This window comes from Pundamilia nyererei, unplaced genomic scaffold (assembly GCF_000239375.1).
Source record: "Pundamilia nyererei isolate P.nyererei 1_Seehausen unplaced genomic scaffold, PunNye1.0 scaffold00003, whole genome shotgun sequence".
NCBI classification, from domain to species: domain Eukaryota; kingdom Metazoa; phylum Chordata; class Actinopteri; order Cichliformes; family Cichlidae; genus Pundamilia; species Pundamilia nyererei.
The window spans coordinates 2814668-2840709 of NW_005187404.1; the positions used below are offsets into that span (position 1 = coordinate 2814668).

Below are 26042 nucleotides of genomic sequence, written 5' to 3' on the forward strand. Positions count from 1 at the left end.
TATATATATATATATATATATATAGAAGAGGGAGTGAGACAGAGGAGATCAGTGAGGGAGAAAAGTTGATATCGGGAGTTAACTTTCAATTTTGCTCGCCTCTTATAGTTTGCAGCCCGGGTTGCTTACGTTTGCTTTAATCCCAGTCTTTGTTGAATGACAGTTACTATTCTCCTGTTTGGGTTGAGGGTTAGCCTGTGCCTTTTTTTTCTTTTTTTCTTTTTTTTGCGTGCAAGTCCAGTACTCACTGGCTCACTCTCACTCAAAGAGATGTTGGTCTGAATGTGGCACGCCTCAATAGAAAATTTAAAAAGAAATATTCCCCATTCAAGCGGATCCACGGCCAAGCATTTGGTTTTGTTTGGTTAAGGCCAGGCGAGACTGGAACTCTCCAATAAAAATAAATCTCAAATTAATTATGGCCTAGAGCGAGGGGCCAGACAGTTCGTGCTTATATGTGCTGCAGACTCCACTTTTTGCCCTCAGTATTTTGACTCGAGCTGTCTTTTAGCCCCAGAGAAGGAATGATCTGAATACAAGTCTGCATTCTAATAAGCAGCAACCCCAACAGACTCGCATGGACCGGGACTATTTCATTTCTTCGCTGAAATAACACTCTGAGAACAGTTGTGTTTCTCACAACACTCAGTGGCCCGCTTTACGTATTTCCCACTTCAAGAATAGCCAAATGGGGTTTCCAGGTGCACACCATTGGGCAAAGAGTAGCGAACTCGTGTTTAAAAATTGTTAAAGAATAATCTTCATATATGTATATATATATATAATGGAGTGATATATATTTATCACTCCTTTCACAGACTGTTTGTCTTCGCTCCATAACCATATTACTCAATTGAACTCATTAACTAACTGTAAATCAGATTTACATAAGACAAATCTCAGCAGATCCTTCTATAAGCTAAAGAAAAAGGATGGGCCTAACAATTGAAAAGCTGCAGAACATAAACTCACCATAGTGTCCGCCCACCTCTGGCTCGTTGCCCCAGCGGAGAGACAGAGGAGCTACTGGCTCGTGGTGTAAGAAGAAATGTCTGGCTGTCTAGTTCCAGCGTCAAGCCAGATGTTCTGTGGTTCGCTGTGTAAACCAACTTGCATTTGTTTATTGGCCTTCCAAAATGTTTGTTACCACAGTATTCATTATGATCTATGTAGATTCTGCCACCACCAACCCCCCAGTCTTCTTGATAAATCAGAGTGGCAGGTAGGTTATGGCCTTGAATCAGAAGGACATGTTGTTAACTTCCAAAATCACATATTTTCTTTTCTTTAAGCAGGAGGGGGGGGGGTTGGATCATTTGATAATGTCCTGGAAATTTGCAGCTCTGTTTCCAAAGATATTTCGTTTATTTATGTTACCTAAACTGATTTTGGCACCACAGCGGGATGAGTGTATTTTTATTAATGGAAAGTGACATAAATCCAAAGATGCACATCACACACTGGTGGGATGGAGTGTTTGAAGAGATCTGTTTCTTTATTGCTGATCATAAAACCTTATAGTAAGTCACTTGCTCAAGGTCGCAGCTTAAGTACTTCTTTAATTTCCCCCCTTTATCACCAGTCTCCCAACAACAAAAAATTGAAAACCTTAGACTTTGGAATGTATAAGAATAACAAAAAACAACCCAAGCCAGTCACTGAAGAGTTAAACAAGGTGTCTCCCTTAATTACACGAGTCTGAACTGGCCTCAGGCAGGAGAAGCCTTGACCCTTAGCAGGATCCAGATGTGGTGGTCCCAAGGGTGGGGGCCCACAGCTTCACCAGACCCCCAAGCCGAGAGCAGACAGGCCGGCCCTGCTGCCAGTCTTCGCTGGCAGCAGCTCCCAGCTTCTTTTTTGTGCACACTGAGGCCGATCCTCAAAGCGAAACCACCCCTCAAAATCACAAGAATATTCATAATCATTATTATCTTAATTACACTGTAACCAGGTGCATTCAGTTTAGCAAAGAAAGTCTCTCATTTTATTTTATTTTGTACTCAGACTCCTGCAATTGCGCAACCTTGGTTAAGGTGAACATTTTAAAGGCTTCTAAAGTTAGTTACCCGTTTTGTTGGCTGTAAATGTGTCCCGTCTTTCAGAATTACCAAATGTAGTGTTATTAGTCTGGTCATATTCAGACCTGGTTACTCGTCTAGCATGTGCCTGAAATTGGGTCTAAATTGATGAGGAGGAATTTCGTGGGGTAAAAGAAGAGGAAATATATGTGGGGGTGGGGATCTGGGGTTTCTTTTTTAGACTTAAGCAAACATGGAGTAAAACAGAAAGTTTGACGTTTAAAAAGCTATGATTAAAATGACAAAAACGGAAATATATCGAATAATAATAATAATCCTTTTTAGTGGGCTTATGTTGATGCATTCTGAGCTTCATCCTTTTAGCCCTGTGCTGAACAGCAGACGCACACGTGTAGCCCAGACCCTTAGATTATAGTGCGGTTGGAGCTAAATGCTTGGATTTTATTAATGGTGTCTCAGGGAAAAAAGAAATCCACAAAAGGCTTCATAGAAAAAAAAAAGAGTTTACAACAATTCCTGTCAGAGGTGTTCAGGTTGCTCTCCTTATTTGATTTAGAGCTACATCGAACCTAGTCAGATGTTTCCAACATCTGTCTAGGTTCAAAGACAATGTTTATTTAATGTATCACTTTAACTATGTATATAATAAACACTATTTTATTTTTTATTTTTTTTAAAGAGAGAATAGGCTGATTTATAGAGAATCGGAGGTAGTGGCCAGATGTAAGTCTGAAGTGTAGGCGTTAACCAAAAGCGCTCTAAAACATGCAGTCGCATAACTTAGATTGTCCGGCGACAGTAAAACCTCTTTCCACAAAATCTCAGTCAAATATGAGCAGGAATAATTCATAAGCCGGAGAAATAGTAAACCATTCCACACCATCTGTGGCATTACTGGGAAAGCAAAACACACAACACAATTTTACTGCAGGCTACACAGCAATGGCTGTGCACAACGCAAGCAGCCATCCTGTAAATATTTCCGACCAGAAAAACATAACAGCGGAGCGAACACTCAATTGTTTTCCCTGCTTATCTCTCTGGGACAGTATCCTGCTTTTTTGAAGGCAGGGCTTTCGGTGACACACAGCTTCCTTCTCAACCTTCTCAACAGTGGTGACTTCACTTCCCAAATTTAGAGGAAAGAAAAAACGCAATCCGGTAAAAGTGTCTCTTTCTCTCCGCCACATACCGGGGACTGGAATTAATTCAGGAGCGTGTCATGTTTGGGGTATCGTCCGGGTCCGCTGAAAATTGCGCAAAATGGACGGAACTATTAAGGTAAGGGTGGAGAACGGGGTGTATGAGTTTGTGGGAGACTGCTTTTTTTCGAAGTTGCGCCTCCTTTTTTTTAAGCAATGGTTTGAAATACTCCTCTGTGTCGTCTGTGAGCTGGGATCTCCAGTCAGGCAAAGATGAGCGGCTTTTTTCTGTCGGTCTGAAAGCGGGTAACCCGATTTCCTTCTTCTTTCTTTGAAAGTATCCTTCTCGCTTTTTGTATATACATATATTTAAATATATATTATCTGACTGGTTGCGAGGGCACTGCTGTGGTGTGGATTCGAGGCTAAATCAGAGATCACCCTTTGGATTTGGGGGACCGAGCGCATAATTACGCGCGTCTGGAAAGGCACAAAGGAGCGATGAATTGTTTCATACAAACCCATGTAGACTGTACTTTCCTGTAGTCATAAGTAATACTTGTGTTCAGCGATTTGGTTTAGTCTGGGCAGCGGGGGCTGAGCAATAGCCATGACTGGATGTACCGCTGGATAGATGTGTCGAGCTGCGCAACAGTGGTGTGGCACATCGCCCGGCTCGGTACGAAGATCTCGTCTAGGTTAAAAACTCTGACGGCTTAGAATTTACCACAAAAGAAGAAGAATCACATTCCTCCCTGTATTTCTGTTGGTTGTTGTTTCTGTTATCCCCTCCGCTGCCGGACAGGGAGATTTGTGAAAGTGTAAGGAAGGCTGTCATACGGTTACTTCACACAGTAACTGCACGGTTTGCGACACTTTAAACCGCAAACCTTCACAACGATACCTTGGCTTGCTCCTCCTGCAGTTACACAACTATTTTGAAATGGTGCTGCTGCTGGTTGAGCGCTGGTCTACATTAACACTGGCTACCGGCCCCCCCAACAGTCAAATTCCAGATGCATTATGGCTGAAGCCACCAGATGTTGAATGACAAAGTCCCTATTAAGTTCACCCTGCAACGCGTTTAGTTAACAAGTGTGAGCTGGGAAGAATGAAGCATCTGTATTCACTCTTATTGTTGCAAGAAAACCTAATGCGATTTATTTTTCTTTCGGAAATTTAAAGTAGCTAGTTTGTGGCGGCTGGGTGTGGTGTGAGTTTTGGAAGAGTGTAAACGTTGGCCAGACAAAAAAAATGTCAGTCTACATATAGCCTTAAATCGCTCATCGCCCACAGCGCTGTGATTGTTTTGTAGCGCACTTGAAGTAAATTACCCCCCACGGCTGCAAGAGGACATGACTATATCAGCCTGGGTTTTCTAACAAAGTAAGAAGCTGCATTACAATTAATGCAATCATAATTGAATCCTTTCGGTGTAAACGACTGGCTGCTACTTGCATTCATGCTCGCTAAAGAAAGGAAGGACTCTCTAGCCATGAGAGCTTCCTGTTCTACACAATCTTTTCCTGACAGGTTTCCTCTTCCTCCTTAAACAAAAGACAGGAATGCCCCCCCCTCCCTCTCCGTGGGTGGCTCCTGGTAGATGGCTGTGTGTGAACGCCAAACAGATACACGTGTAGTCTGGATGTGGAGTTATTCCACGCAGTATCCAGCCAGCTCCCAGACACGTAGTGACGCATTTGCGGAGATAGACTTGGCTGATGTAAACAGAACAGAGGTTGCTCCCAGCAGGTGTCACACTCACACAATGGTCATAATGGTGCGTGCTGATCCACAACTGAGCTATGATTTATTTGATGTTTTTCCCCTTTGTCTGGTTACTGCGGAGAGCTATAGTGAAAAAAGCAGAAAGCATGCTTTGGGGAATTGACTTTAAAGGATTAATTAAAAAAATCTTTAAATTTCAGGAAGTTTCTGGAGATTTGTGTGTGTGTGTGATTATAATTTTTCAGGAGAAGTTCCTCTTTGGTGCTTAACACATTTTCGACTTATCTTAGGACGATTTCAGGCAGACAAAGAGTGTGTAATCGGCTGCCTGTAGCTCTCACTGGTAGTATGTGTGTGTTCCTAATTGGCTCTGTTCTCTCATCCTTTCAGCTTCTTCTGCGAGAGTGCTGTACCCCTATCTAAAACAAAACAAAACGAATAAAAATAAAGAGTACTCCAATCCTGATGGGCACACACCACTTGCCAATCATTGCTCCAATTGTGCAGCCTGATATGTCATTGTAAATATAACGTGCAACAGTCATAGTAGTTAACAAACCCTTTATCAGGCTGCAATGAGACATTCCCTCACTCTCCTACACTTTATCATCCACAAACTAGCTGCTGTGCTCTGCTCAGATAATGTGTCTTGCTGCCAGTGTTCAGACTATGACAGATCCACTGATGAAAATCGCTGGAAAGTCTAATTCTGGCAGACGGTTTAGAGGGTCAGCTTTTCCTTTTTTTCTTCTTCTTCTTCTTCTTCTTCTTTTTTTTAATCCACCCATTAATCTGAAGAGTCGTATATTACAAAATCCCTAGTTTGGTCTACAGTTGCCATAGCCCGTAGACCTGACGTTTCCTCAACGTTTAAAGGAACACCATCATTGAGGCTTACTAATCCATATTCATCACAGCGTTAAACACAAAACTATATATTCCAGTTTGCGAAAAGCCCGTAAAGCTCCGGTTTATTTGCCACAACCATGCACCGTAAATCGTTTTTTATCTATTTTTTGCATCCAGTTCTGTAAACACAACCAACACAGAGGCAACAGATGGTGCTAAATGGCACATACAAATGTTAACATTTTTTTCCACTGCAGTGAGTATCAGACACTATCAAACATCTCTTCTGATCATTGGATAAGTTTTATGTAACATATCATTTTTCACTGCAGTAATAAGAAAAGCACCAATACAACAGACACCCCGATTGTTATTACTGAAGTTCTAGAGAAGGTTGGGACATTAGGTCCCTTATTAGCTCTCAAACTGTAGCTGATGAGAGAGTCTTCTCACCTTTTTTCTCTTTTTTTCATTGTTGTATTTAACCTCCTAGAACCTGGCGTCCACATATGTGGACATCACATTTTGGGTTGTCTAGACCAAAAATCCTACATTCTGATATCCACTCACGAGGACATTTTACTGCCTCTGTTTTATCAAAATTCAAAACGAATGTCTTCATATGTGGCTCTCAATTTTCTTAGAAACAAAAATCAGGTATACAAAAAAAATCTGGTGATTCTTTATCAGGTCCCAATCGTCCAAATAGCAAAGAGAAATTAAAAATGCATGCCATGAAAGAGTTCAGGTCTTAGGAGGTTAATGCATGTGCATACATGCATTTTATATATTAGTTAGTTATGCCATTGCACCAACAGAAATGTGTCCTACAAAAAGAAAGTGCACTGAAATGAGGGCAAGTGAAAACTTTCCACTCGCATGAAATGCCTTAGAAGTGAATAGAAGTGAAGTTATGTGAGATCTTGAGGATTTCACTTTCATAAAAGCAACATTTTTGAGAATGCAACGGCTGCATGTTGGAAATATTGATCAATGAATATCAAGTAGCATTTTTTCCCCCCGAGGCAGATATCTGGCATGTTGGAATGAAATAATTCAGTCCTTGGGGATTAGACACGTCTCAGTCTAAGCTGTGCCATCACATCCTATCAGATCCAGATGCGCATCAGATCTAGGCCCGATCCTCAGAGGCATATGGCTGTAATGATTTCACTTTAAACTTTAGTTTTATTGTTTTGTTTTTCTTTCATTGTATTTGTTTGTTTTATTCTTGTCCACAAAGATAAATGGAAAAACTAATATAAAACTCATTCCATTCCTGTTAACATGTATACACATTCTGAGCACAGATCTGACTTGGTGACGTTGTCTTTCTCTGCTCCCTGTCAGACACAAACCGGTGACATCTTCATGTTAAAATGTGACCAGCAAACTCCATAATCCAGTCTTTACTTCCAAGACATTACATGAGGAGCATGTTGAAGCCGCATAGCGTTTCAGAGTTTGTTTTCTTTAATAAACTTACATTGCTCCAGCTGAGTCAAAGTAGAGGGGGGTCACTGGAGCCGTGACCCAAATGCTTCTGTTGAGTCTTCTGCTGTGGGGAGAAGCCCAGCACCAGACAGGGTAGCCACACCAGGGCCTGACAGGGGGAATTTCAGGGTGCAGTGAAATTACAAAGATGGCGATAAGAAAAAAATAATTACAGCCCAGGAATAAGGATTATTAGATTAGGATGCTGTTAACTGTTAGTTAGAAGACCTTTTTATTTATTTTTTGTCGTTTTATATGGGAGCCACTAGGTGACCGCTGCTGGCCGTGTGTTTTGATTAATATTATTGTCATTATTGATGTTACTACACCAGAAGGCCCTGTGGCATCCTATCTGCATCTCCCCTACTCCACTGTGGGCATGATTGAAGTCCTCGTAACATCAACAGGAAGCTACAGCCACTACTCCTGTAAACACAAACCGCCGAGGATGCCAGACAGCGATATGACCCATAACTGCACATAATTACTGTAAACAAAAAATACACTAGAGATTCGAAATTTGACATCACAAGTTTCTGGATAGTGTCAACTAAGAAATTTGAGTTGTATTTGTTCATGTCAAGCATTCGCTTTGATGCATGTGAAGCCAGAAGAGAAAGATATTTAGTATAGTGCAAAATTGGGATGCTAGAAAGAATAAACCCTACTATAACACCTCTACAGCTCACAAGCATTAAAGAATTTTGAAAGAAATACCAAGGATTTGTTATTGTCACCTCCAGGAGGCGCTATCAGTGGTGAGTGAAGACCAGTCCTTATTTGAGCCTCCCTACGCTGCTGCTGCCCCTCTACCCAAAACAGATATGACTGCATCTGGCACACAGGACTACGGCCAGACCCACAAAATCAACCCCTTACCCCCACAACAGGAGTGGATCAACCAGCCAGTGAGGGTCAACGTCAAAAGAGAATATGAGCACATGAACGGATCCAGGTAATGACATGACAGCCACACCCTGTGGCATGCATTGTTTAGTAGAGATGAGTTTTTATGCACTTTTATCAGACATGCAAGCGGGTGATGAATTAAAAAGCAAAATCGACACAATGAGTGTCAGTTAGGCGTGGCTTTGGCTTTCATTCTCCAAGTCTCTCAAGCTCTCCTGGTAAGATGCAGTACCATTCACTGTTAGGTGTTTTTTAACTGTGTTGAGATGTGGTGAGTGCATTTCCTCAAACCATCCAGTAACTCCTTGCTCCAGATGGCCAGGGCTATTGTCATCGTAGAAGAGACCCCTCCCTTCATAATAGAAATGTTTCGGCGTAGGATAAACATGATCTCTCAGATAAACGCTGTATTTATTTTCAGTGCCCCTTCCCTCTAATGGTACATGTGGACCCAAACCATGGCACATTATGCTGCTATGTGGATCAAACAGATCCACACTCATTGCAGATTTTCAGGTTTTGCTTCTAATTTGTCACCCATTTGTATGACACTTCTGCTGCTGTTGTCATTTGTCATTCAGCGGGCCGTTTCTTTACCACAGCTAACCTTCACGTTTCACATCTAATCTTTGATATGCTTGGCTCAGAATATCTCGTGCCAAAGTCAATGGCTGGAAAGGAAATTCAACAACACCCAGTTTATCTGCTGATAATATTTTTACAACTTACTTGGTGTGCATGTGTGTGTGTGTGCATGCATGTTTGTGCAGCAGGGAGTCTCCAGTGGACTGCAGTGTGGGTAAATGTAATAAGCTGGTGGGGGGTAATGATACATCTCAGATGAACTATGGAAACTACATGGATGAGAAGAACGCCCCTCCCCCCAACATGACCACCAATGAACGGAGAGTCATTGTACCTGCAGGTAAGAACAGATGTGTATAGTTAGGAAAAATTAATCAGGACATGAGAACAAAATTGATTACTATTGTTAGATGGCAGTCACTTGCCTGTTCTGCTATGATGTCACTAATGCTGAGGCACAATCTAATGAACCTCAGTAGATATTTATTTTTTTTACTATACCCTTTGTTTGAACACTTAGTTTAAGAAATTTGTCTTTCACTCAAAGTCCAAACAAAAGGCGTTTCAGTACATTTCAGGATGGCAAACAGTGTGCCAAAAAACAAGAAATCCAGATTATTTAATTAAAACTGAATGCAGACTTGGTAAATTATTCATTTTTTAGTGTTTAGCTGATGCCAAAGGCCACTCATCTATTAACCTAATAGGAGCTCACTTGGATGCCACTCTTTAACCACAAAGTGGCAAGTTTGGGGTTTGGTTTCCAAATTGGCTGTGCTGTGTATCAGGCATGGGTCAAGTAACATTTGCAAATACTGAGTTTTCTTTGGTATCACAAAGTTCGGTCAATTTAATGATGAGATTCAAAAACGAATACTATTCTATGATAGGTGACTGAACTAGGAATCTGCTCTGTTTTCATTTTACTTAAAAAAGTAAAAGCAATATTTAGTATTCTGTCTAAACCACACAAACTGAAGTCTGTTCACCTCAGCATTATTATATGAAGCTAAATCACAGCAACAGTTGCCTGAAGGCACTTTATATTGTGAGGTAAAGAGCCTGCAATAATACAAAGAAAATAGAAACTGCCTTCAGTTTGTTTATTACTCCTCCTCCCTTTAACTTAGAGATATGTCTTTCCTGAAGTCTGCCCGCAACAGTCAGTAAAACCAGTCTCCTTCCCTTCTGTTGTCCTGCAGACCCATCACTTTGGTCCCAGGACCATGTGCGCCAGTGGCTAGAGTGGGCCATCAAGGAGTATGGCTTGTTAGAGATTGATACGGCAATGTTTCAAAACACGGACGGCAAAGAGCTCTGCAAGATGAGCAAGGATGACTTTCTACGGCTCACCACCATGTACAACGCAGAAGTGCTTCTCTCTCATCTCAATTATCTCAGGGAAAGTAAGTAAACTTTGGTAATTACTTGACGGGTCTCTGGAACAAAGGAGTGCAACAAAAAGTGTTTAACAGTTGAAAACAGAAGATAAAAAATAAATCGGAAAGTATTAAACACAGTGAAAAGTCAGCAATGCCATGCTGCACGTCGTTTTCATTACTTTCCTTGTTTGTGCCTAAACCTGCATCACCATCCACGTTTGCCAAAGGGTGAAAGTCATTTAGTTTTTTTTCTTCTTCTTTTTGATTCAAAGTGTGAATGAAAATGACCTCGTTTGCTCAGCATGAAAGAAAAAAAGGAATGTCACCTTTTTTCATTCGCACTATGCTTGCATTACTAAATAAACAATCAAATTACTAATTTCTCTACGATAGCTAACACGTCTAAAGCACAGCATAGAAACCCAAAGGGTTTCTTTTCCCCTCTCCAGATAACCATCATCAACCTCCCCCACTACACTTTTATACCGCATGGCCCACAGAAAGATGAAGCCCAGGTGCATTGCCTCAGGAATCACGCTAGGCTTGTATGTCCAGAGCAAAGAAAAGAAAGTTGATCTGCAATTTGCAATGGTGGCAGCTAAATTTGAGCCCCTTACCTTTGAAGAATATCTCGCCGTAATCCCCGCTTCATATGTTTCTGTGAGGAAGCGAAGCCAATTTTCTGATGCGGTATGCAAATGACATTTTAATATAAAATGTAACATCTGGTGAGGCTCTGGTTTGAATACATGCAGCGTGGTGTCGAGTTCGAATGCTAAATATCAGCCGTGTGCTATAAAAATTAGCAAACGAGTGGCGCGATTGATGCACGTGTAGGGAACGGTCTGTCCCCATCTTTAAAAAGTTTGGATACTGTAGAATAGTTAGAGCTGCTTGCGCCGTGGCTGCAGAATATCACGGCAGCACACTGGGTGGAGTGACTGATGGCTTGACTAAATTTAACATTACTCTCAAAAAATTGCGATGGGCCTCAATGTGATGTAATGGGAACTGTATTTTGTGGGTGTCAACAGTTTTCTCTATGCACTGCGTCTGGGCAGAGAGAGATGCTTGTCATGAGTATAACAGCCTCATTGTGCAGCGGTGCAGCGGGTGGATCTGTCTGACCGCCACTGGGCACACTTCGCAGAGCAGTTTTCATTATGGCCAATGGCTGTGGGACTTAGCCACGGCTTAGGCGTGCTGCATCACGATTTTGCCCCATTTTTCTTTCTTTCTTTCTTTCTTTTGTGTGCTTTGGAGACAGAAAAGATGTCTTGGGAATCCTCTCCACTTGCCAGCTGAAATTGCTTTGTATTAATTCCTAACAATCAGCGAAATGGACGCTCCCTTTCCTGAGCTGAGTAACCCGTTTTAGGGCAGCTCGCGGACGATGCAAGCGGGGTGAAGTGCTGATACTGTACCTGCATTACACATACAAAATTTTCTGTCTATTACAAATGTGATACAAATATCCAAAGCCGATCAGGCACTGAACACACTTTAGCCTACCAGCTTTCTGTTGCAAAGCGCCTACCATGTCCTATTGCACAGTTTTTCATCTTATGTGGGACTTGCACAGATTTTACAGCTAGTGCTGCCTAAATCAAAAAGAGTATTTCCAGTTGTGAGACCATCTCCTGCCACGTGCCACGTATGAAAACATCAGATGGCATCCTGATTCTCTTGATACTGTCCGGAGCTCAAGTGTGAAAACAGTTTGTGAGCAAAGGAAAGGGGTCAAGGCTTTATGACGACCCTCACGGGGTGATAATTTAGAAATGAAAGGCTTTCTCTCGTCTCCCCCCACAGCACAAACAAACACAATCAGAGACTAGGAGTAACCCTGTCCAGAAAATAGACCTCTGTTTTCACTCACAAGAGCTGGAGCTGGGACTAGTTTCCAGGAGGCAGAGAAACAAAGAGAAAAGGGGAAAGGCTCAAGCAAGCCCTGGAAGTATTAGTGATTACAGGTCATGTGATCTGATTCACTGAATCTTTTCATTATCACCCCCCATCCTACACCCAAAAAAAAATAAAAAATAAAAAATAGATGGTCCAGAGGGATACTGCAATCATTTCGTACACATCTGTGTGCACCATATGTGTGATTGGTTCTGTTTATTGAACCTCTGATTAACATTCCTCAGAGTCATTAGACCCTGTATGTACACTTGGTGAAGGGCGGGAGACGCACTTCCACACCCTACAGCCATACCATAACAAAACATTCCTGCCACGTCACACACACAGAAATACCGCTCAGACATCCATACTGGCACAACCGCTGGCACAACCTGAACATCTGTCTGGCTTCCCAGCTGCTTACAGTAACAAGGGTAGTTGCCCGTGCATTATTTTGGCCTCGTTGTTGGTCACTTATCCAGATTTTCATAAGTGATGGCCGCCCACACCCCAATGTGCTTTCAATTTGGGGCGCAATTTGAGAATTTGTTCAAATTAGTCTGTCAGGGAGGGGACTGCTGACTGTTTGCTTTATCGCACCCATGTAGGTCGGTTTGATACCACATGTGCTGGAAACGGAGCAGAGCAGCAAACCTCAGACAAGGAGGAACTGTATCTTCTGACACATAGAGATGCGAGGCGGAGAGAGAAGGGAGGAAGAGGGGGGAGAATTCAAAAACGAGCAGAGGGACTGGGGAGACAGAACAATCCAAAGAAGCATGTGAAGGAACATAATAGTAGGAGTTAAGAAATATGTCACTGACAGATTGGGTTGTTGCTTCAGGACAAAAACAGGAGTGTGTGTAAGCAAGAAAGGCAGTTATAGAAAGGGAGTGCGAAATTTAAAAAAAGAAGAAAGAAAAAAATTTGGTGGCTGAACTATTCCTTTTTGTTTTTTTGCGAAGAGTGTGGAAATGGTCCGAGATGGTCATGATTGAGTGCCATTGGAGAATAGCAACAGTTCTGTTTCCCAGCTGTCGCCGTTGCTTGTGTGTCTGGATGGATTTACAGCGAGGGAGTCCAGAAGGAGAGAGAGAGAGCGAAAGAGAGGAGAGAGAGAGAGTGATAAGTCTGGGCTTCTGCACTGCTGCTGCTCGCTCGAGAGTGGGGGACATTCTCGAGCCCTCAATAGTTTATACAGACCATAAACATCTGGGCTCGCAGGCTGAGTAGGGAAAAAGGAGCTCTGGAGAACTCTCTCTCTCTCACACACACACACACTCTCTCTCTCTCTGTCTTTCACTCCTCTTTCTCCCCTCACAACATTTTTATTGAGCTCCCCTTGCATTAGTTCTTTCTATTGGCAGATTATCACTGGTGCAGAGGGGCTCAGCAGGCTGGCTCTGCGCCTTTTGCCGTTTGCTGTCTGCTGTTAGCCACCATTACAGTGCAGTCTGCGGCTGCTCACTCAACTGCTGGGGTTCGGCCACTTATGAGCTTCGCAGGAATTTATGTCTATATCACATTAGCATAAGTGGAAGTGGATAATAAGCAGTTGCTATTCGTGTAAACACTGAGATGAGCCTAGCTGTAATTGAAGCGAGATGTAGATAATAATTGTAAGTTTCCAGTTAAGAATACTGATGTCAGCCAGTTCTGCATATCTCGTTTTATAGTCCTGTTTTTAACATTAATGCTAATTGTTTTAAGTGATTTATATTTTTCCCATCATATCTTGGACTGGTAACTGCATGATTGCAGTTAGGAACAGCATATAAACTGTGGTCAGGATATTGTTAAAGCTAAGAATAGTGATTAAACATTTCTGAACATTTCACCTCTCACTTGTCCAATCAGATAGGAGAGCACTGGGTCCAGATCTCTCTATCATTTCTAAATGGATAATTTGATGTTTGCGCCCATTTCACGCAACAAACTATCAGATATGTGAAGGTGTGTGGAGGGAGACAGGGTTGGATTGATATGTTATAGCTATTTTTGGCCCTTTTTTATGACTATAAATACCTTCAAGCGGAGTCTGTCTAAAAGTGTTGACCATTAACCAATAAACACGTTCACGTTAATACATAATGGAACATTTATAACCATTCTCTTGATCATTGGCAGGATGGGATGTAATCTTGGTGTCAACTTCACATAGTTTGACAGAACTGGCTCCACATGAGCACTGGGACCAGAACTGGAACTATGTTGATGGAAAAGAGGCACTTGTCAGTCCATCAATTCATAACAGCCTCCACATAAAAAAAAACCTTTGTCTGTACAACAATACTTGTGCATTTGATACTACCTGTTTTACCAGGGGTTTAATAAAGAACCTGTATAACTCTTCAGTTGGCAGACTGGTTTGGTAGCTTGAGGCGGTCTCGAAGTGTGGGCAGGAACTTCAATCTGTGCCCAACACAAATGTAATTTAATGAGAAGAGTGTTTTCTTTTTCTTTCAGTTACTTGCGAACAGTGCCATCTTGAAAGGAGGGTCATAAGTTAAAAAAAACAATTCCAATACTTTGTAGCGGAAGACTCAGAAATGCCTCATATGAAATATGAAGCCAAGCAGCAGCGTTATCCAGTACAACTAAATGGGTTTGCCTAAACTTATGTGCCCCCCTTTATGTGGCAAGGTGCCTAAAACAGGGTGACTGGGGACCCTGAGTTTGTTGACAAAGCTTAGACCACATGTTGAGGCAATGGTATCGTATAGCTATACAGAATAAACAGTACAGGGGACTTGCCAGAGGTCCTACACGGCGCTGTACAAGGCTTTAGAAATATCGATCAATGTTACGTGCACGTCAGGCGGCACTTTCGTGAAACCAAACAGTCATACGAAGGAGAGAAAAGAAAACTGTTTGCGGGTGTTATGTAATCTTACAGAGTCCGAAGCAGATGTGATTGGAAAGGGAGAGCAAGAGAACGAGGGTCTCAAAGCTTGAACACTGGCCAGTCCTCCCACTGCGCTGTCAGATTACCGGGATGTGTTTGTTTTCGAAGAGAGGAAGAGGCCATCCAAATAAATAGGCAGCCCAGCCAAGGCTCCCTTCACCAAAACTGTCAGCTGTGGTGTTTCTCTAGCTCGCTCTCACTCGCTCACTCAACCCTCCACTCGCTCTCACTCTCTCCCATACAGCAGTCCCAAATTTCTCTGTGGGATGGTTTGAGGTTTTCTTAGCAATGCTGCCTGTTTGCCTGTCTGGGTCAGACCACATATGTGGCACACAGTAGGAAAGGGGTTAACAACCCCTTCCTCCTTCCTCCATCCCCTCTCTGTTCCTCGTTCTCTTACACCCTCTCCCTCATTCCAGAAGTCGGTGCTTCGGAGGCTCGTTTGCCCCTGTGAGCTTACGCTCTGCGTGTGGAATTATTTTTGTATGGGGGAGCTGCGTTTGATTGCCATGCAGGGACCCTTCCTCATACAATGGCTCCCCTGTTCTGAGTCCCCCATCCTTCTAAACTAGACCCAGAGCCTTGGGGGTGCCGTGGAGTATAGGTGGAACTGGGAGGGGTGGGGACATTTGGAGGGTTAGAATACATTTGTGGAGCACCCCACATTACCCCACAGCCACCACTCTCCCCCCTTAAAAAAACAGACCCCTAGTCTGCCACTATGAGGCCCCAACCCACCACCAGCAGCACAGCACGTTAGTCGAGGACCTTGCATCGAAACTTTCACAGTCTTTCTGGATTTTTCTTTTTCCATTTGTACTTTAGCTCATTTCTCAGATTTCTCTGCACCACCCCACCAGAAAAGGTACGGTCCCTACTCAGCAACTTGCTGTTGCTGGCTCAGTGCTATATCTTGTCTACACTCTCCATGTAGTAACTGCTCTCATGTTTTCTCTGTGCATTTTTGGGTCTGTTTTTCCACTCACTGATTTATGCCTGGGGGCAGCTAAAATTAAGAGAGCATTTTGGTGCCGCCCAGGGTGCCTGTGTAAGTGGAGGAATGCAGTGCAGAGTTCTGCTCCATAAGGTGAAATGAACAGGCAGCCATACAAGGACTCTTAACTCACTGTCTTGCTTTATTCAGGGGCAGTGGTTCCAGTTAAAATGTTGACATACTACAGGGCTTCCTCACCACTATTCAAAGGACAGACTGTGTGCTGGGTTTGCTTTATTCGAGAATAGAGTTCTTTGTCATTAATTAGCTTTCCTCTTAAAAAAAACAATAATTTAAGAGCAAAAGGTACAGAAGTGATCCAATGAAAATGGCTTCAGTGACATGCCATAGGTATCGAGCTGAACCTTCTACTGCCACCTGCTGGGAGTATTAGAAATTTGAGCTTTTTGTCACTCATACAAAAAACCTCTCATAGCAAATGCAGCAAATTTCAGTTCAAATGAAATATATTCTGCATGTATTCCTCAAGATACTTTATTCTAAAGTAAACACTTTATAAAGCAATGAAGACTCTTTAATTGTTTAAAAAATCCAACAAAATTAATCTCACCATGCTCTCTTCTGTCTCATTGCAGGTAGCTCATCATTATCCTACAATACAACATCTCACACAGATCCATCACCACGGCTGGCTGCCAAAGAGGGTAGGGAAGTTTAGAAATTTTCTCTGCATTTCTCTCCACATATTTAGAATTGTTTTAAATGCTGTATACAGACTGAACAAGGTGGGAATGGTGCAACCAAAGCTAAAGGTGATCGTGTATGGCAAAAATATAAAATACCCAAACCTTCAGACTTCGCATGAAGAAAAGCACACACATGTGAGAACAAACGCCACTTAACAAAAAGGAAGCACAATGCAGCCACCGATTGTTTCTGATGAAGCTCTGGGCAAGTACACCTTCTGTTTTGAGTCAGGCTGCTATTGCTATTCGGGACTACTACCTGAACCCAAAGAATAAAGGCATGTTAACAATAAAACAAAAGCAGAGTGCTGATGAGTTCTTTCCATAGCAGCGGGAGCATGAACAGACTGTAAATGTAGTAATTATGGAAAGAATCTATGTGACTGAAGCTGTTTACTGGAAGGACGGGCAGCACAGACAGGTGCCCGAGCAACAATGTGCTTGGTAAACATGACAGAAAGGGGCTGATTGGCTGCTTTAGACTAGACTAGAGGGGAAATAGGGGTTACATGTGTGAGTCTCTGATGAGTGAAATAGTGGCAGAAATCATGATAAGAGGTTAAGGGGACACTACACATAAAATATGCTATTGTAAGACAGTGTCCAGCAGCACTGAGACCCTTTGACTAATATATGTAGATATATATAAATATATATATAGCTTTTAATGAAAATCAAATGATAGTAGCCATTTTCAGCTATTTTATGTAAAACGTAGGCTTTAACATAAACTGTTAGCTGGTTTTATTAAGAGATTTAATGGTTAAGGAACCAATGTCTGATTAAAAACAATAGTGAAAATGGCTTTTTAAAGAAAAATGTTACCATACAAGCAGCTTGGTGTTCTCCACATCTTAATCTGGCCAAAATTTAAAGGACACAATGAACTAATTGAATTAGCGATACATTTTTAATAAAGCAGAAGAGGAGCGGTCAGAGGGACCAGCTCTAGTGTGCTAAGCCGAGAACAATGCCCCAAGCAGCTCAGGATGACGGTCCTTTTCCTCCCGATACCTTTTTCACCCTACAAACACTGGTGTGCTGACACGGTTCAGACAGGCGATAGCTTCGTATCTGTTTAGAAAAAAAAGAAAAAACTACACATCCTTCACATAGGCTATATGGTGTCACCACCAGAGTCGAGAGCAAAGACTGCAATAACAATGATAGCCTTGCTAACAGGATGAGAGGCCCTATCAAGGCAGCAGCAGAGGAAATGCTAGGTCTGATAAGTGTCAGAGAATGCTCTCTGCCTCTCGCTCTATCTGCCCCATTGGTGAGAATTCCAGGCCACGTAGTGGTTCTCGCCCAGCTTCATACTAATAGGCCATTGGGCAGGCCAGATAAGATTCTGCTCGGTCACCCCCCGACCTTGGTCTTCCTGATTCTCAGCTCCAGGTATTTGGACTGGCAGGAATAGAGGGTCACTCCCATCAGCAGCATTTCCCTTTCTCAAGAGGTGATTTCTATTAAGTGCTCCTGTAACACTGCCTTCCTCTAACTGTGGCCTAAAACTCTGGCCTTAAGTAGAACACTTGTAGCATTTAAAACATGCTAACTTTTCCAAATAAAGGAAATACGACAGTATTTTTGCTCGCACAAGTGTTACTTTCGTGCAGAGTTTCTGCTTCGGCAATAAAAGATGCGTTCCTTCAGGAGAAGCCTTTATCAGCGTTTGCTCAGATCAGCACTGCCAGATGTTCCACTTCATATTGCCTTTTGAGAGCAGTCAAATACCATACAGGCTCTTTGGGGTAGAGTAAGCACGAGCATACAGCAGGAGACAACCCTTAATCTGCCCCAGACTCTGCGGTGTAAAATGCAATGTTATGAATAAAAGAGAGCATATAAAACACGGAATGCAGCAGCTATGAAAGGACTCGTGCGCGCCGATGTGTGTGTGTGGCTTTCTCAAAGTCTGCGTCTGCTATGTGCCTGCTGATCGGCTTGTAAGTATGGGTTTCCTGCATACCTTACTAGTGTGATATATATATATACATATATATATATGTATATATATATATACAAATATTACACTATGCCTATGCCTTTGCATATCTTTTGGACATGGACTGCATTATTCATGAGTGTAAGAGTTATAGGGCGTTGCTGGGAATTAGACATCATGTCGTTGTTACAAGTAAACACCTACACTTCTACTTGTAAACTACTTTTTTTCCCCCAGATTGATTTTTTTGTTTTTGTTTTTTTTTTCTCTTTTGTGGTTTCTGATCTATTAGCACAGCAATAAAATGTCGAAATGTTCTAAAAGCATCCATACCCTCCCCTGCCATGTTGAGGAAAGATGATTCACCTTTTGAAAAGCATTTCCTCTGGTGCCAAGTCAAAGGCAAAAACAGCTTGAAATGCTTCATTACGTACACAAACCATCTCAGATTTGTGTTTTTTCAAATGCTCACCTTGCTCTGTGCTAAATATAATGTAAGATAAACTGCGGACTTGGAAGTGAAAACGTTTAATGTTAAGAGTGTTGCGAAGATGTTCCCCCCTTTTTTTTTTCTTTGATGGTTTTCTGTTCCAGTGCACCCACTGTCTCCTCGCTGTGTCTAACTCCTGTACTTTGCCATCATTCTCCTCCTCTTATGGCTCCTTGCTCACACAGATGGCTTTTAAAGCACCTGTATTATGGGTATTAAAAAAGTTTACCCTGTCTGGGTTTCTCTCCTTGGCTCGGACCCTGGGTTAAAAACAGTCCACAGCTCCACTCTCTCTTTTTCTCCACTCATTCTCTATCCCGCTCCCGTTGCTCAGTTGCTCTTTCTCTCCTAGCCTACTTGCTGTCTTTCTTCTTCCCTCTGTGTCTCTCTCTCTTTCTCTCTCTCTCTGTCTAGCACTTGGGCCTTGTTTTGACTAACTGGTCCTGCAGTTGAAGTCTCCCAGGAGCGTGCACCACACCCGAGACCAGAGTGGAAACTGGCTCAAGTCGCAGTCAGAGCGAGGCCTGGAAAAATGAAGGCGGGAGAAGGGGGTGGGTGGTGAGGAGTGAGGCGGTTCTGTGTGTGCACAGTCAAGTCTACGTTTGTGTGGTTGCCCCCCCAAACCGCCGTGCATTGTGATTCTTCCTCCTGCATGTTCACTTTCACTCAATCAATGAAGCTAAAACTTAATGCACAGTAGTGGTGAAAATTGTATTTGCTGAGATTTTTCTTTGGCCAGAGAAAATTGTTTTGGTGGCAGATGCTACCAACCAGCCAAGGTGTCTTAAGGCAGAAAACACACCCAAATAACACAGCTTCCCCTCTTCTTCTTCCACAGCTAACAGTAGCTGAGTTTGCAGCCATTGTTTTCTTTCCAGATTCCAAAGTTGTGTTTTGTCTGACTCTTTTTTTCATCATTTTTCTGTCCTGATTTTCTTCTTCACTTCTTTCTCTTCTGTACCTTTTTTGTGCTTTTATACCCTGACCATAATTTGTCTGCTTCTCAGTACGTCTTTCTGCGATTTACTCACTTCCACTCTCATCTCTCTCGTTCATCTGTGCCTCTCCCCCACCATCTCCTAAACCCCTTCTGCACGTAGATGGAGGTAACCCCGTCGTGTTTTTTCGGGGTGGTGGTGGTGGTGGAGGGACTGGCGGTGAGTAGAGGGGAAAAAAGGGCCAGTAAAACAAAGAGAGGTTGTCTGCAGGCGAAGCAGGCAGGAAACGCAAGTCTCTCAGGACTCTCCCCCAGTCACTGCTCCTTGGCTATCCTGCCAGCCCACACCAGATTGAACCTGACAGCCCCGTTGAGCCACAGCAGCCCGCTTGTTATTTATCCCTCCTCTCCTTCTTTTTGTCTTTCTCTCCTCATATACTGTCTTTTCTTTTATTCATTTGATCGTGTTCCAAATTCTTTTCTCGTTGCGAGCTCATATATGTTTCGCTTCATGCATCTGCCGTTGTTAACTCTGCAGGGGACACAGAGAAAGGGACAACCTCTGTTGTTTGCAGATTGTAACGAGTCCTTTGCTGAAGCGTTTAAGGTTAAAAGTTGATATGATAGAACTTAGCGAAGAGAACAAGAGGTTCAACATGAATATAAAATGTGTTTAAAAAGAAAAATAACTAGAACCAGCCAAACTTGGGAAACGTTGTTTTTTTCATTCTAATGAGATTAAGTTGTGCTCAGATGAAATAATCATTTGATGTGGAATGTGTCATCATTATTTATTATAAGGAAAACACCGATGCTAACATCTTCTTGTCCACTGGAGGGCAGTGCCGCACAGTGTGTAGAAATGTCTGTCCGTGTAGTGAAGCTGATGATGCACAATTTGATGTCACTGGATGTTTTCTTTCTTGGTTTCGTTTGGTTTTTTCCCACTTGGACTATATGAGGTAATATGGGTCAAGATGCTATACCCAAAACACATTTTTAAAAAAGCCAGGCACACTTACAATAATTGATAATGTGTGATTTTTTTCCCCATAACTGAAATCTACAGACTTAGAAAAACACAGGAAATTACACTAAAATGAATTTAATAGTTTTATGTTTTTAATGACTGATATCTTGCAAGGATCTGATGAAATGGAAATGGAAGTAAATTTCCCATTACTTGTCAGACAAATCTAAGTCAAAGTTAACAAAGTCACAGTTTAATGTCATCAGCTCTATACAAGCATGAAGAGAGATGAAATTGTGTTCAGTTGTTTTCACTTTAATCAGCATAGGAATCGTCTCAGATCTTTACAAAAACCAGCACACGATAACCTTTCAAACATATCTGGTCTTAAAAAGTATCAATTCAGCATCTGATTTATCAAACAAGACAACTAAAGACTCGTCCCTCACTGATGGGAAATAGAATTGCCTCTTGACCTTCTAGCAGCTTGCTACTTCAAATCCCTTGTCATCGCCATTGCACCATCTCTATCTGCTGCCCTCTGGGAGCAACGCTGCCGACAAAAAAAAGAAAAAAAGAGAAAGTTGGCCGATCACGATAACACCGTTGAGCGCTACTCAGCATAAAGCACGTCTGGCCTCATCATATTTTCCCCTCGTGTTCTGACAATTGTTTGAACTGTTTTACTCCATAATAATACAAACCATCAAGGGTGCTGGCCAGGTGCACTCTGAGTATACAAGGGTGTTCACTGCCAGAGGAACGACACAGCCTCTGTTTTATCTGTTTGTGTCAGAGTGATTGATTGTTACTGGAAGCTGTCCAGCTTCACACTCGGTTAGTTGGAACCACAGACACACACACACAGCAGGTAGAGCCCATGGAAACCGGGCCAGTTTGGCTGTTTGTCAAGGTTTCGTGAAAGCCGCATGTGTGGGAAGAGAGGATGATAGTGGAAATCATGCACATGTATTGTCTTTGTGTGTGTCTCTGTTGTACGTTAATTTGCATCAGTCCCTTTCATTTGTGGTCGGGGTGTTGCAAGCTCTTTAACCAACTGTATTCTCTGTAAAAGATTGTGCCATCTACATTTTAACCACCACAGCAAGCCAAACAAAACCACATTTCCATGTCCAGATATCCTGTGAAGAACATTTTAACGATGTTTTGATGGATTTATTAATGCCCTAACTGTTGGCCAGCTGTAATTGTTAGGATTGGCTTGTGCACCGTGGCATTTTATGAATTGTACTTAGCATGTTTAAAAAAACAGTGACTGTTTTCCTATTGAAACTTTGTCTGTCCTTTTGTCTTTGTTGTTGTTAGACCCTTCATATGATGCTGTACGGCGGACAGGCTGGTCCAACAACATGCACAGTGGCAAAGGTGAGGGCACACAAATCACCAATAATGTCTTTAGTTTTTTCACTGAACAGTAATGGTAAGTATGAGTGGAGCAACTTACTGAGCAGGGGCATGATTCGTGACAAACCCAATCATTTGTTATGGGGTGGAGGTTAAATAGTTTTCAGATACCCTTTAATGCAACTCTGCAGCATGCGAGCAGCCCTTCCAGAATCCACAGAGAGTCTAGACATGTGGGACAGCCTCCTAAAGATTACACTCGGCCAAAAGAAGCCACTCATACCACCAGCTACTGCCTTATTTACTTTGGACCACTGCTGGCATTCCTTTAAGATGTGTATATTGGTTATCTGCAGAGCACCCCTACTGATGTTTTCTGTGTCTCTCTTGTCCCCCACTTATTCCATTTCTCTCTGCAGGCTCGCCAGTGGTTACTCAAAATGTGACCAAGTCCACTGAGCAACCCAGAGCTCAGCCAGGTACTGGCTTACGTGGTGTCTTTCTTGACCTACTTAGTATAAGCACACACTCAAATCCGAGTCATACCAGCTTGTCTGTTGTGCCGCTTGTTCTGACAGATCTTTCTTTTAGTCTTTCTGTTAACAGTCGAGACAGTGAAGCATAATCACTTTGTGTTTATCATAGCATTATCTATTCTAAGATCCTGGTATTTTGTGTTTGTTTACTCGACTGATTCTGCTAAAGCTTCTCTTTAAATCCTCCAGCCTTAAGCAAAGTGTTTACTGACACTTACCAACAAGGGTAGTTGCTTCTTCTACTTGCTTTATTATTTGACAGACTTCAGCGTGTAATACTAATTTGTTTTGTCAGTGTTACTGTTAGTTGTGTTTACTTCATTTCAAATGTAATGACATGAAAAGAGCTATAAAAAGTGAAATTGTATCGATTCATCCAAATCCACCTATTTGAATGGTCGATTCATTTGTTATGGATATAGGATAGATACTTTAGAGTATCTACAGACTAAGTTCAGCGTGTCATGCACTATGACAATTATTTGAAGTTGAAAGGTGTAATTTATTGTATCAACTAATAATTGTGGAAAGTAAATATCACAACGGTTTATTTGTCATTGAAATGTGTTTAGAATTTGCAAATTAATGATGAATCATTTCATAAATCATGAAACACAATTTATGGTATGGGTAATGGTATCAGCAGTACTGGCCCTGTATTTACTTGGTTTTACTTGATACCAAGTAAATTTTGGAGATAACCCAAAGAATCTGCAGTATCGCACAGCACTAATTGCCATAATACTAGTTGTGATGACTCACAAAGCTCTCCTTTTGCCCACAGACCCTTACCAGGTTCTGGGTCCCACCAGTAGTCGTTTAGCCAACCCAGGTAAGTCTCTCACCATAACCAGGTTTTCAATTCAGCAGCTGTAAAAACACACTTTCTCCAAAACCTTTGAACAGCATTGTTAGTATCCAACTGAGCTTCCAGATGGATGAGAAAGCAACCATGCCTGAACGTTTGCTCTTGTGTTTTCCAATAGGCTCAGGTCAGATCCAGCTGTGGCAGTTCCTCCTGGAGCTCTTGTCTGACAGTGCCAATGCGGGCTGCATCACTTGGGAGGGCACCAATGGCGAGTTCAAGATGACAGATCCAGATGAGGTGGCGCGACGCTGGGGTGAGCGCAAGAGCAAGCCCAACATGAACTACGATAAGCTGAGCCGTGCACTGCGCTACTACTATGACAAAAACATCATGACCAAAGTGCACGGCAAACGCTATGCCTACAAGTTCGACTTCCATGGCATCGCTCAGGCGCTGCAACCGCACCCGACCGAGTCTTCTATGTACAAATACCCCTCGGACCTAGCCTATGTGCCTTCCTACCACACCCACCAGCAGAAGGTCAACTTTGTATCCCCGCACCCTCCATCCATGCCAGTCACCTCCTCCAATTTCTTTGGACCCACTGCTCAGTACTGGAGCTCGCCCACTGCAGGCCTCTACCCCAACCCAAATGTTCCTCGCCATCCTAACACGCATGTGCCATCCCACCTGGGTAGTTATTATTAAAACCACCCTTTCTGATCATCCACCACCCCTTGAACCTCCCCTGGCCCACGCCATTTGCTGACATGCACTCTCAATGACGCCAAACCAATGAAGACTGAACTGACAGAGGTATTTTGTCCTCTGAAGAAATTTGATCCAAAATGAAGGATGATCAAACTAAAGGAAATTTTTTTGTATGATTATATAAACAACTGGATATTAAGGTCCAAAAAATGGAATACTACTTACCTTTAAATGACTACCAAGTTTTTTTTTAATTTTTTATGATTTATGGACATTTATCTGAGTTTCATGTGCCTTTTCCTTCCTCCTGAAAGCTGCACCTACAGTAGCTGCAAGTGGGTGTTCAAGAAGCTTCCTAAACCAAAGCCTGAAGACAGAAGATAACCCGCAAGTCTGTCTGCCTCATCTTCCCTTTACAGTACCAGACATGGGCCTATTACTTATGGGTCTCAAAAAGCATCCTTCTCAGTATGTACCTTGTCCTGTAAAGCATCTGCCTTTTCATTCATCTAAAGCCTTGACAGGATTTCTTATTCCCACTACATCTAACCTTCTGTTTTGACTGTCTATGTTTTTTTGTTCTGTTAATCTACATGTTTTCATGTGTGTGTGTGTGTGTGTGTGTGTGTGCATGTGGAGAGTCTTCTGGAATTCTCTGGACAAGAAGGAGCTCTCATTGAGGTGGACTTTTCTCAGCACTGAATAAAATTTGGCAACTGGAATATGCCATTCACTATGCCATTTAACTTATCCTCCAAACTGGAAGGCTAGAGAAGAGTTGAATGCAGTTAAGAGGGAAGCGCTGTATGTTTTTGCTGATTTGGGTCAATTCAGTTGCTTAAAATGTTTTCTTGTGAGTTGTTTGCGGCGTTTGAGCTAGGCTAAGTGTTGACTCGATTGTGCCAGGAAAGCTGAGTCAAGATATAATTGCAGTAATTTGTTACAATAATTCAACGTAGGTCAGATGTTTTCACTCGGGGCCACACATTAGGCTATTAAATGTTTGCAGAGTCTTCGCATTTTTCAACCGTGCCATTTCCAGATGTGTTGTCGCTCGACCGTGTCAGTATTAATGTGAATGTCTTCTGGTTTGTGAATTTTTTTAAAAAAGGGATACCCTTTGGCAAAAATCTAAATTTGTCAGAAGTATTCATTTTTATTTTTAAACGTTTGATGAAAAAAAAGTAATTCCTTCACACTTGAGATCATGGATATAGAACACGAACGTGCCTTTTTGCAGATGTGGTCATGTTGACGTGTAGATGTTATCAACTGCCATTTGGTGGCTATTTATTTTCTATCCAAAATTGTCTTAAATGTTCTTCTATTTTGAATATGTGCTGTCCTGAAAATCCTGCCATGCTTTAACTGCTGATTTTGTATTTTTTTTTTTACCATATTTTGTCTATTCATTAAAGATGAGACAGCACTTCATCTTAAAGTGCACGCAATGAATTATCACACCACAAATCTGACAATTTTGGACTTTGAAATGGACTCTGACAGTAAAAGCTGCCGTGGTGTCTCTTTACTCTTTCTAGGCCAGTCACGACCATATAGGTCAGCACAGTAGATGTGGCTATGCATCAAGTCATGTTAATAGACAGTTAAGTTGCATTTTTTTTTTTTTTCACCAGG

The 26042-nt window shown here is 42.2% G+C and overlaps 1 protein-coding gene across 5 annotated transcripts in view; it reads left to right on the forward strand.

The window, feature by feature from the left end:
- Positions 1 to 25547, forward strand: part of fli1 (Fli-1 proto-oncogene, ETS transcription factor) — a 28679-nt gene extending 3132 nt beyond the window's left edge. For 2 of the 5 annotated variants that reach the window (XM_005720647.2, XM_005720648.1), the window contains exons 3-10: positions 7996 to 8207; positions 8932 to 9086; positions 9949 to 10152; positions 16529 to 16597; positions 22311 to 22370; positions 22769 to 22828; positions 23670 to 23717; positions 23872 to 25547. In XM_005720647.2, the coding sequence (XP_005720704.1) occupies positions 7996 to 8207; positions 8932 to 9086; positions 9949 to 10152; positions 16529 to 16597; positions 22311 to 22370; positions 22769 to 22828; positions 23670 to 23717; positions 23872 to 24401 (1338 nt within the window). In that variant the 3' untranslated portion in view covers positions 24402 to 25547. Of the gene's footprint in view, positions 1 to 3148; positions 3321 to 3419; positions 3488 to 7995; positions 8208 to 8931; positions 9087 to 9948; positions 10153 to 16528; positions 16598 to 22310; positions 22371 to 22768; positions 22829 to 23669; positions 23718 to 23871 lie in introns of those variants that run through there. The other 3 variants (XM_005720650.1, XM_005720651.1, XM_005720653.1) reach the window with 3 other exon arrangements.
- Positions 25548 to 26042: the final 495 nt, after the last annotated feature.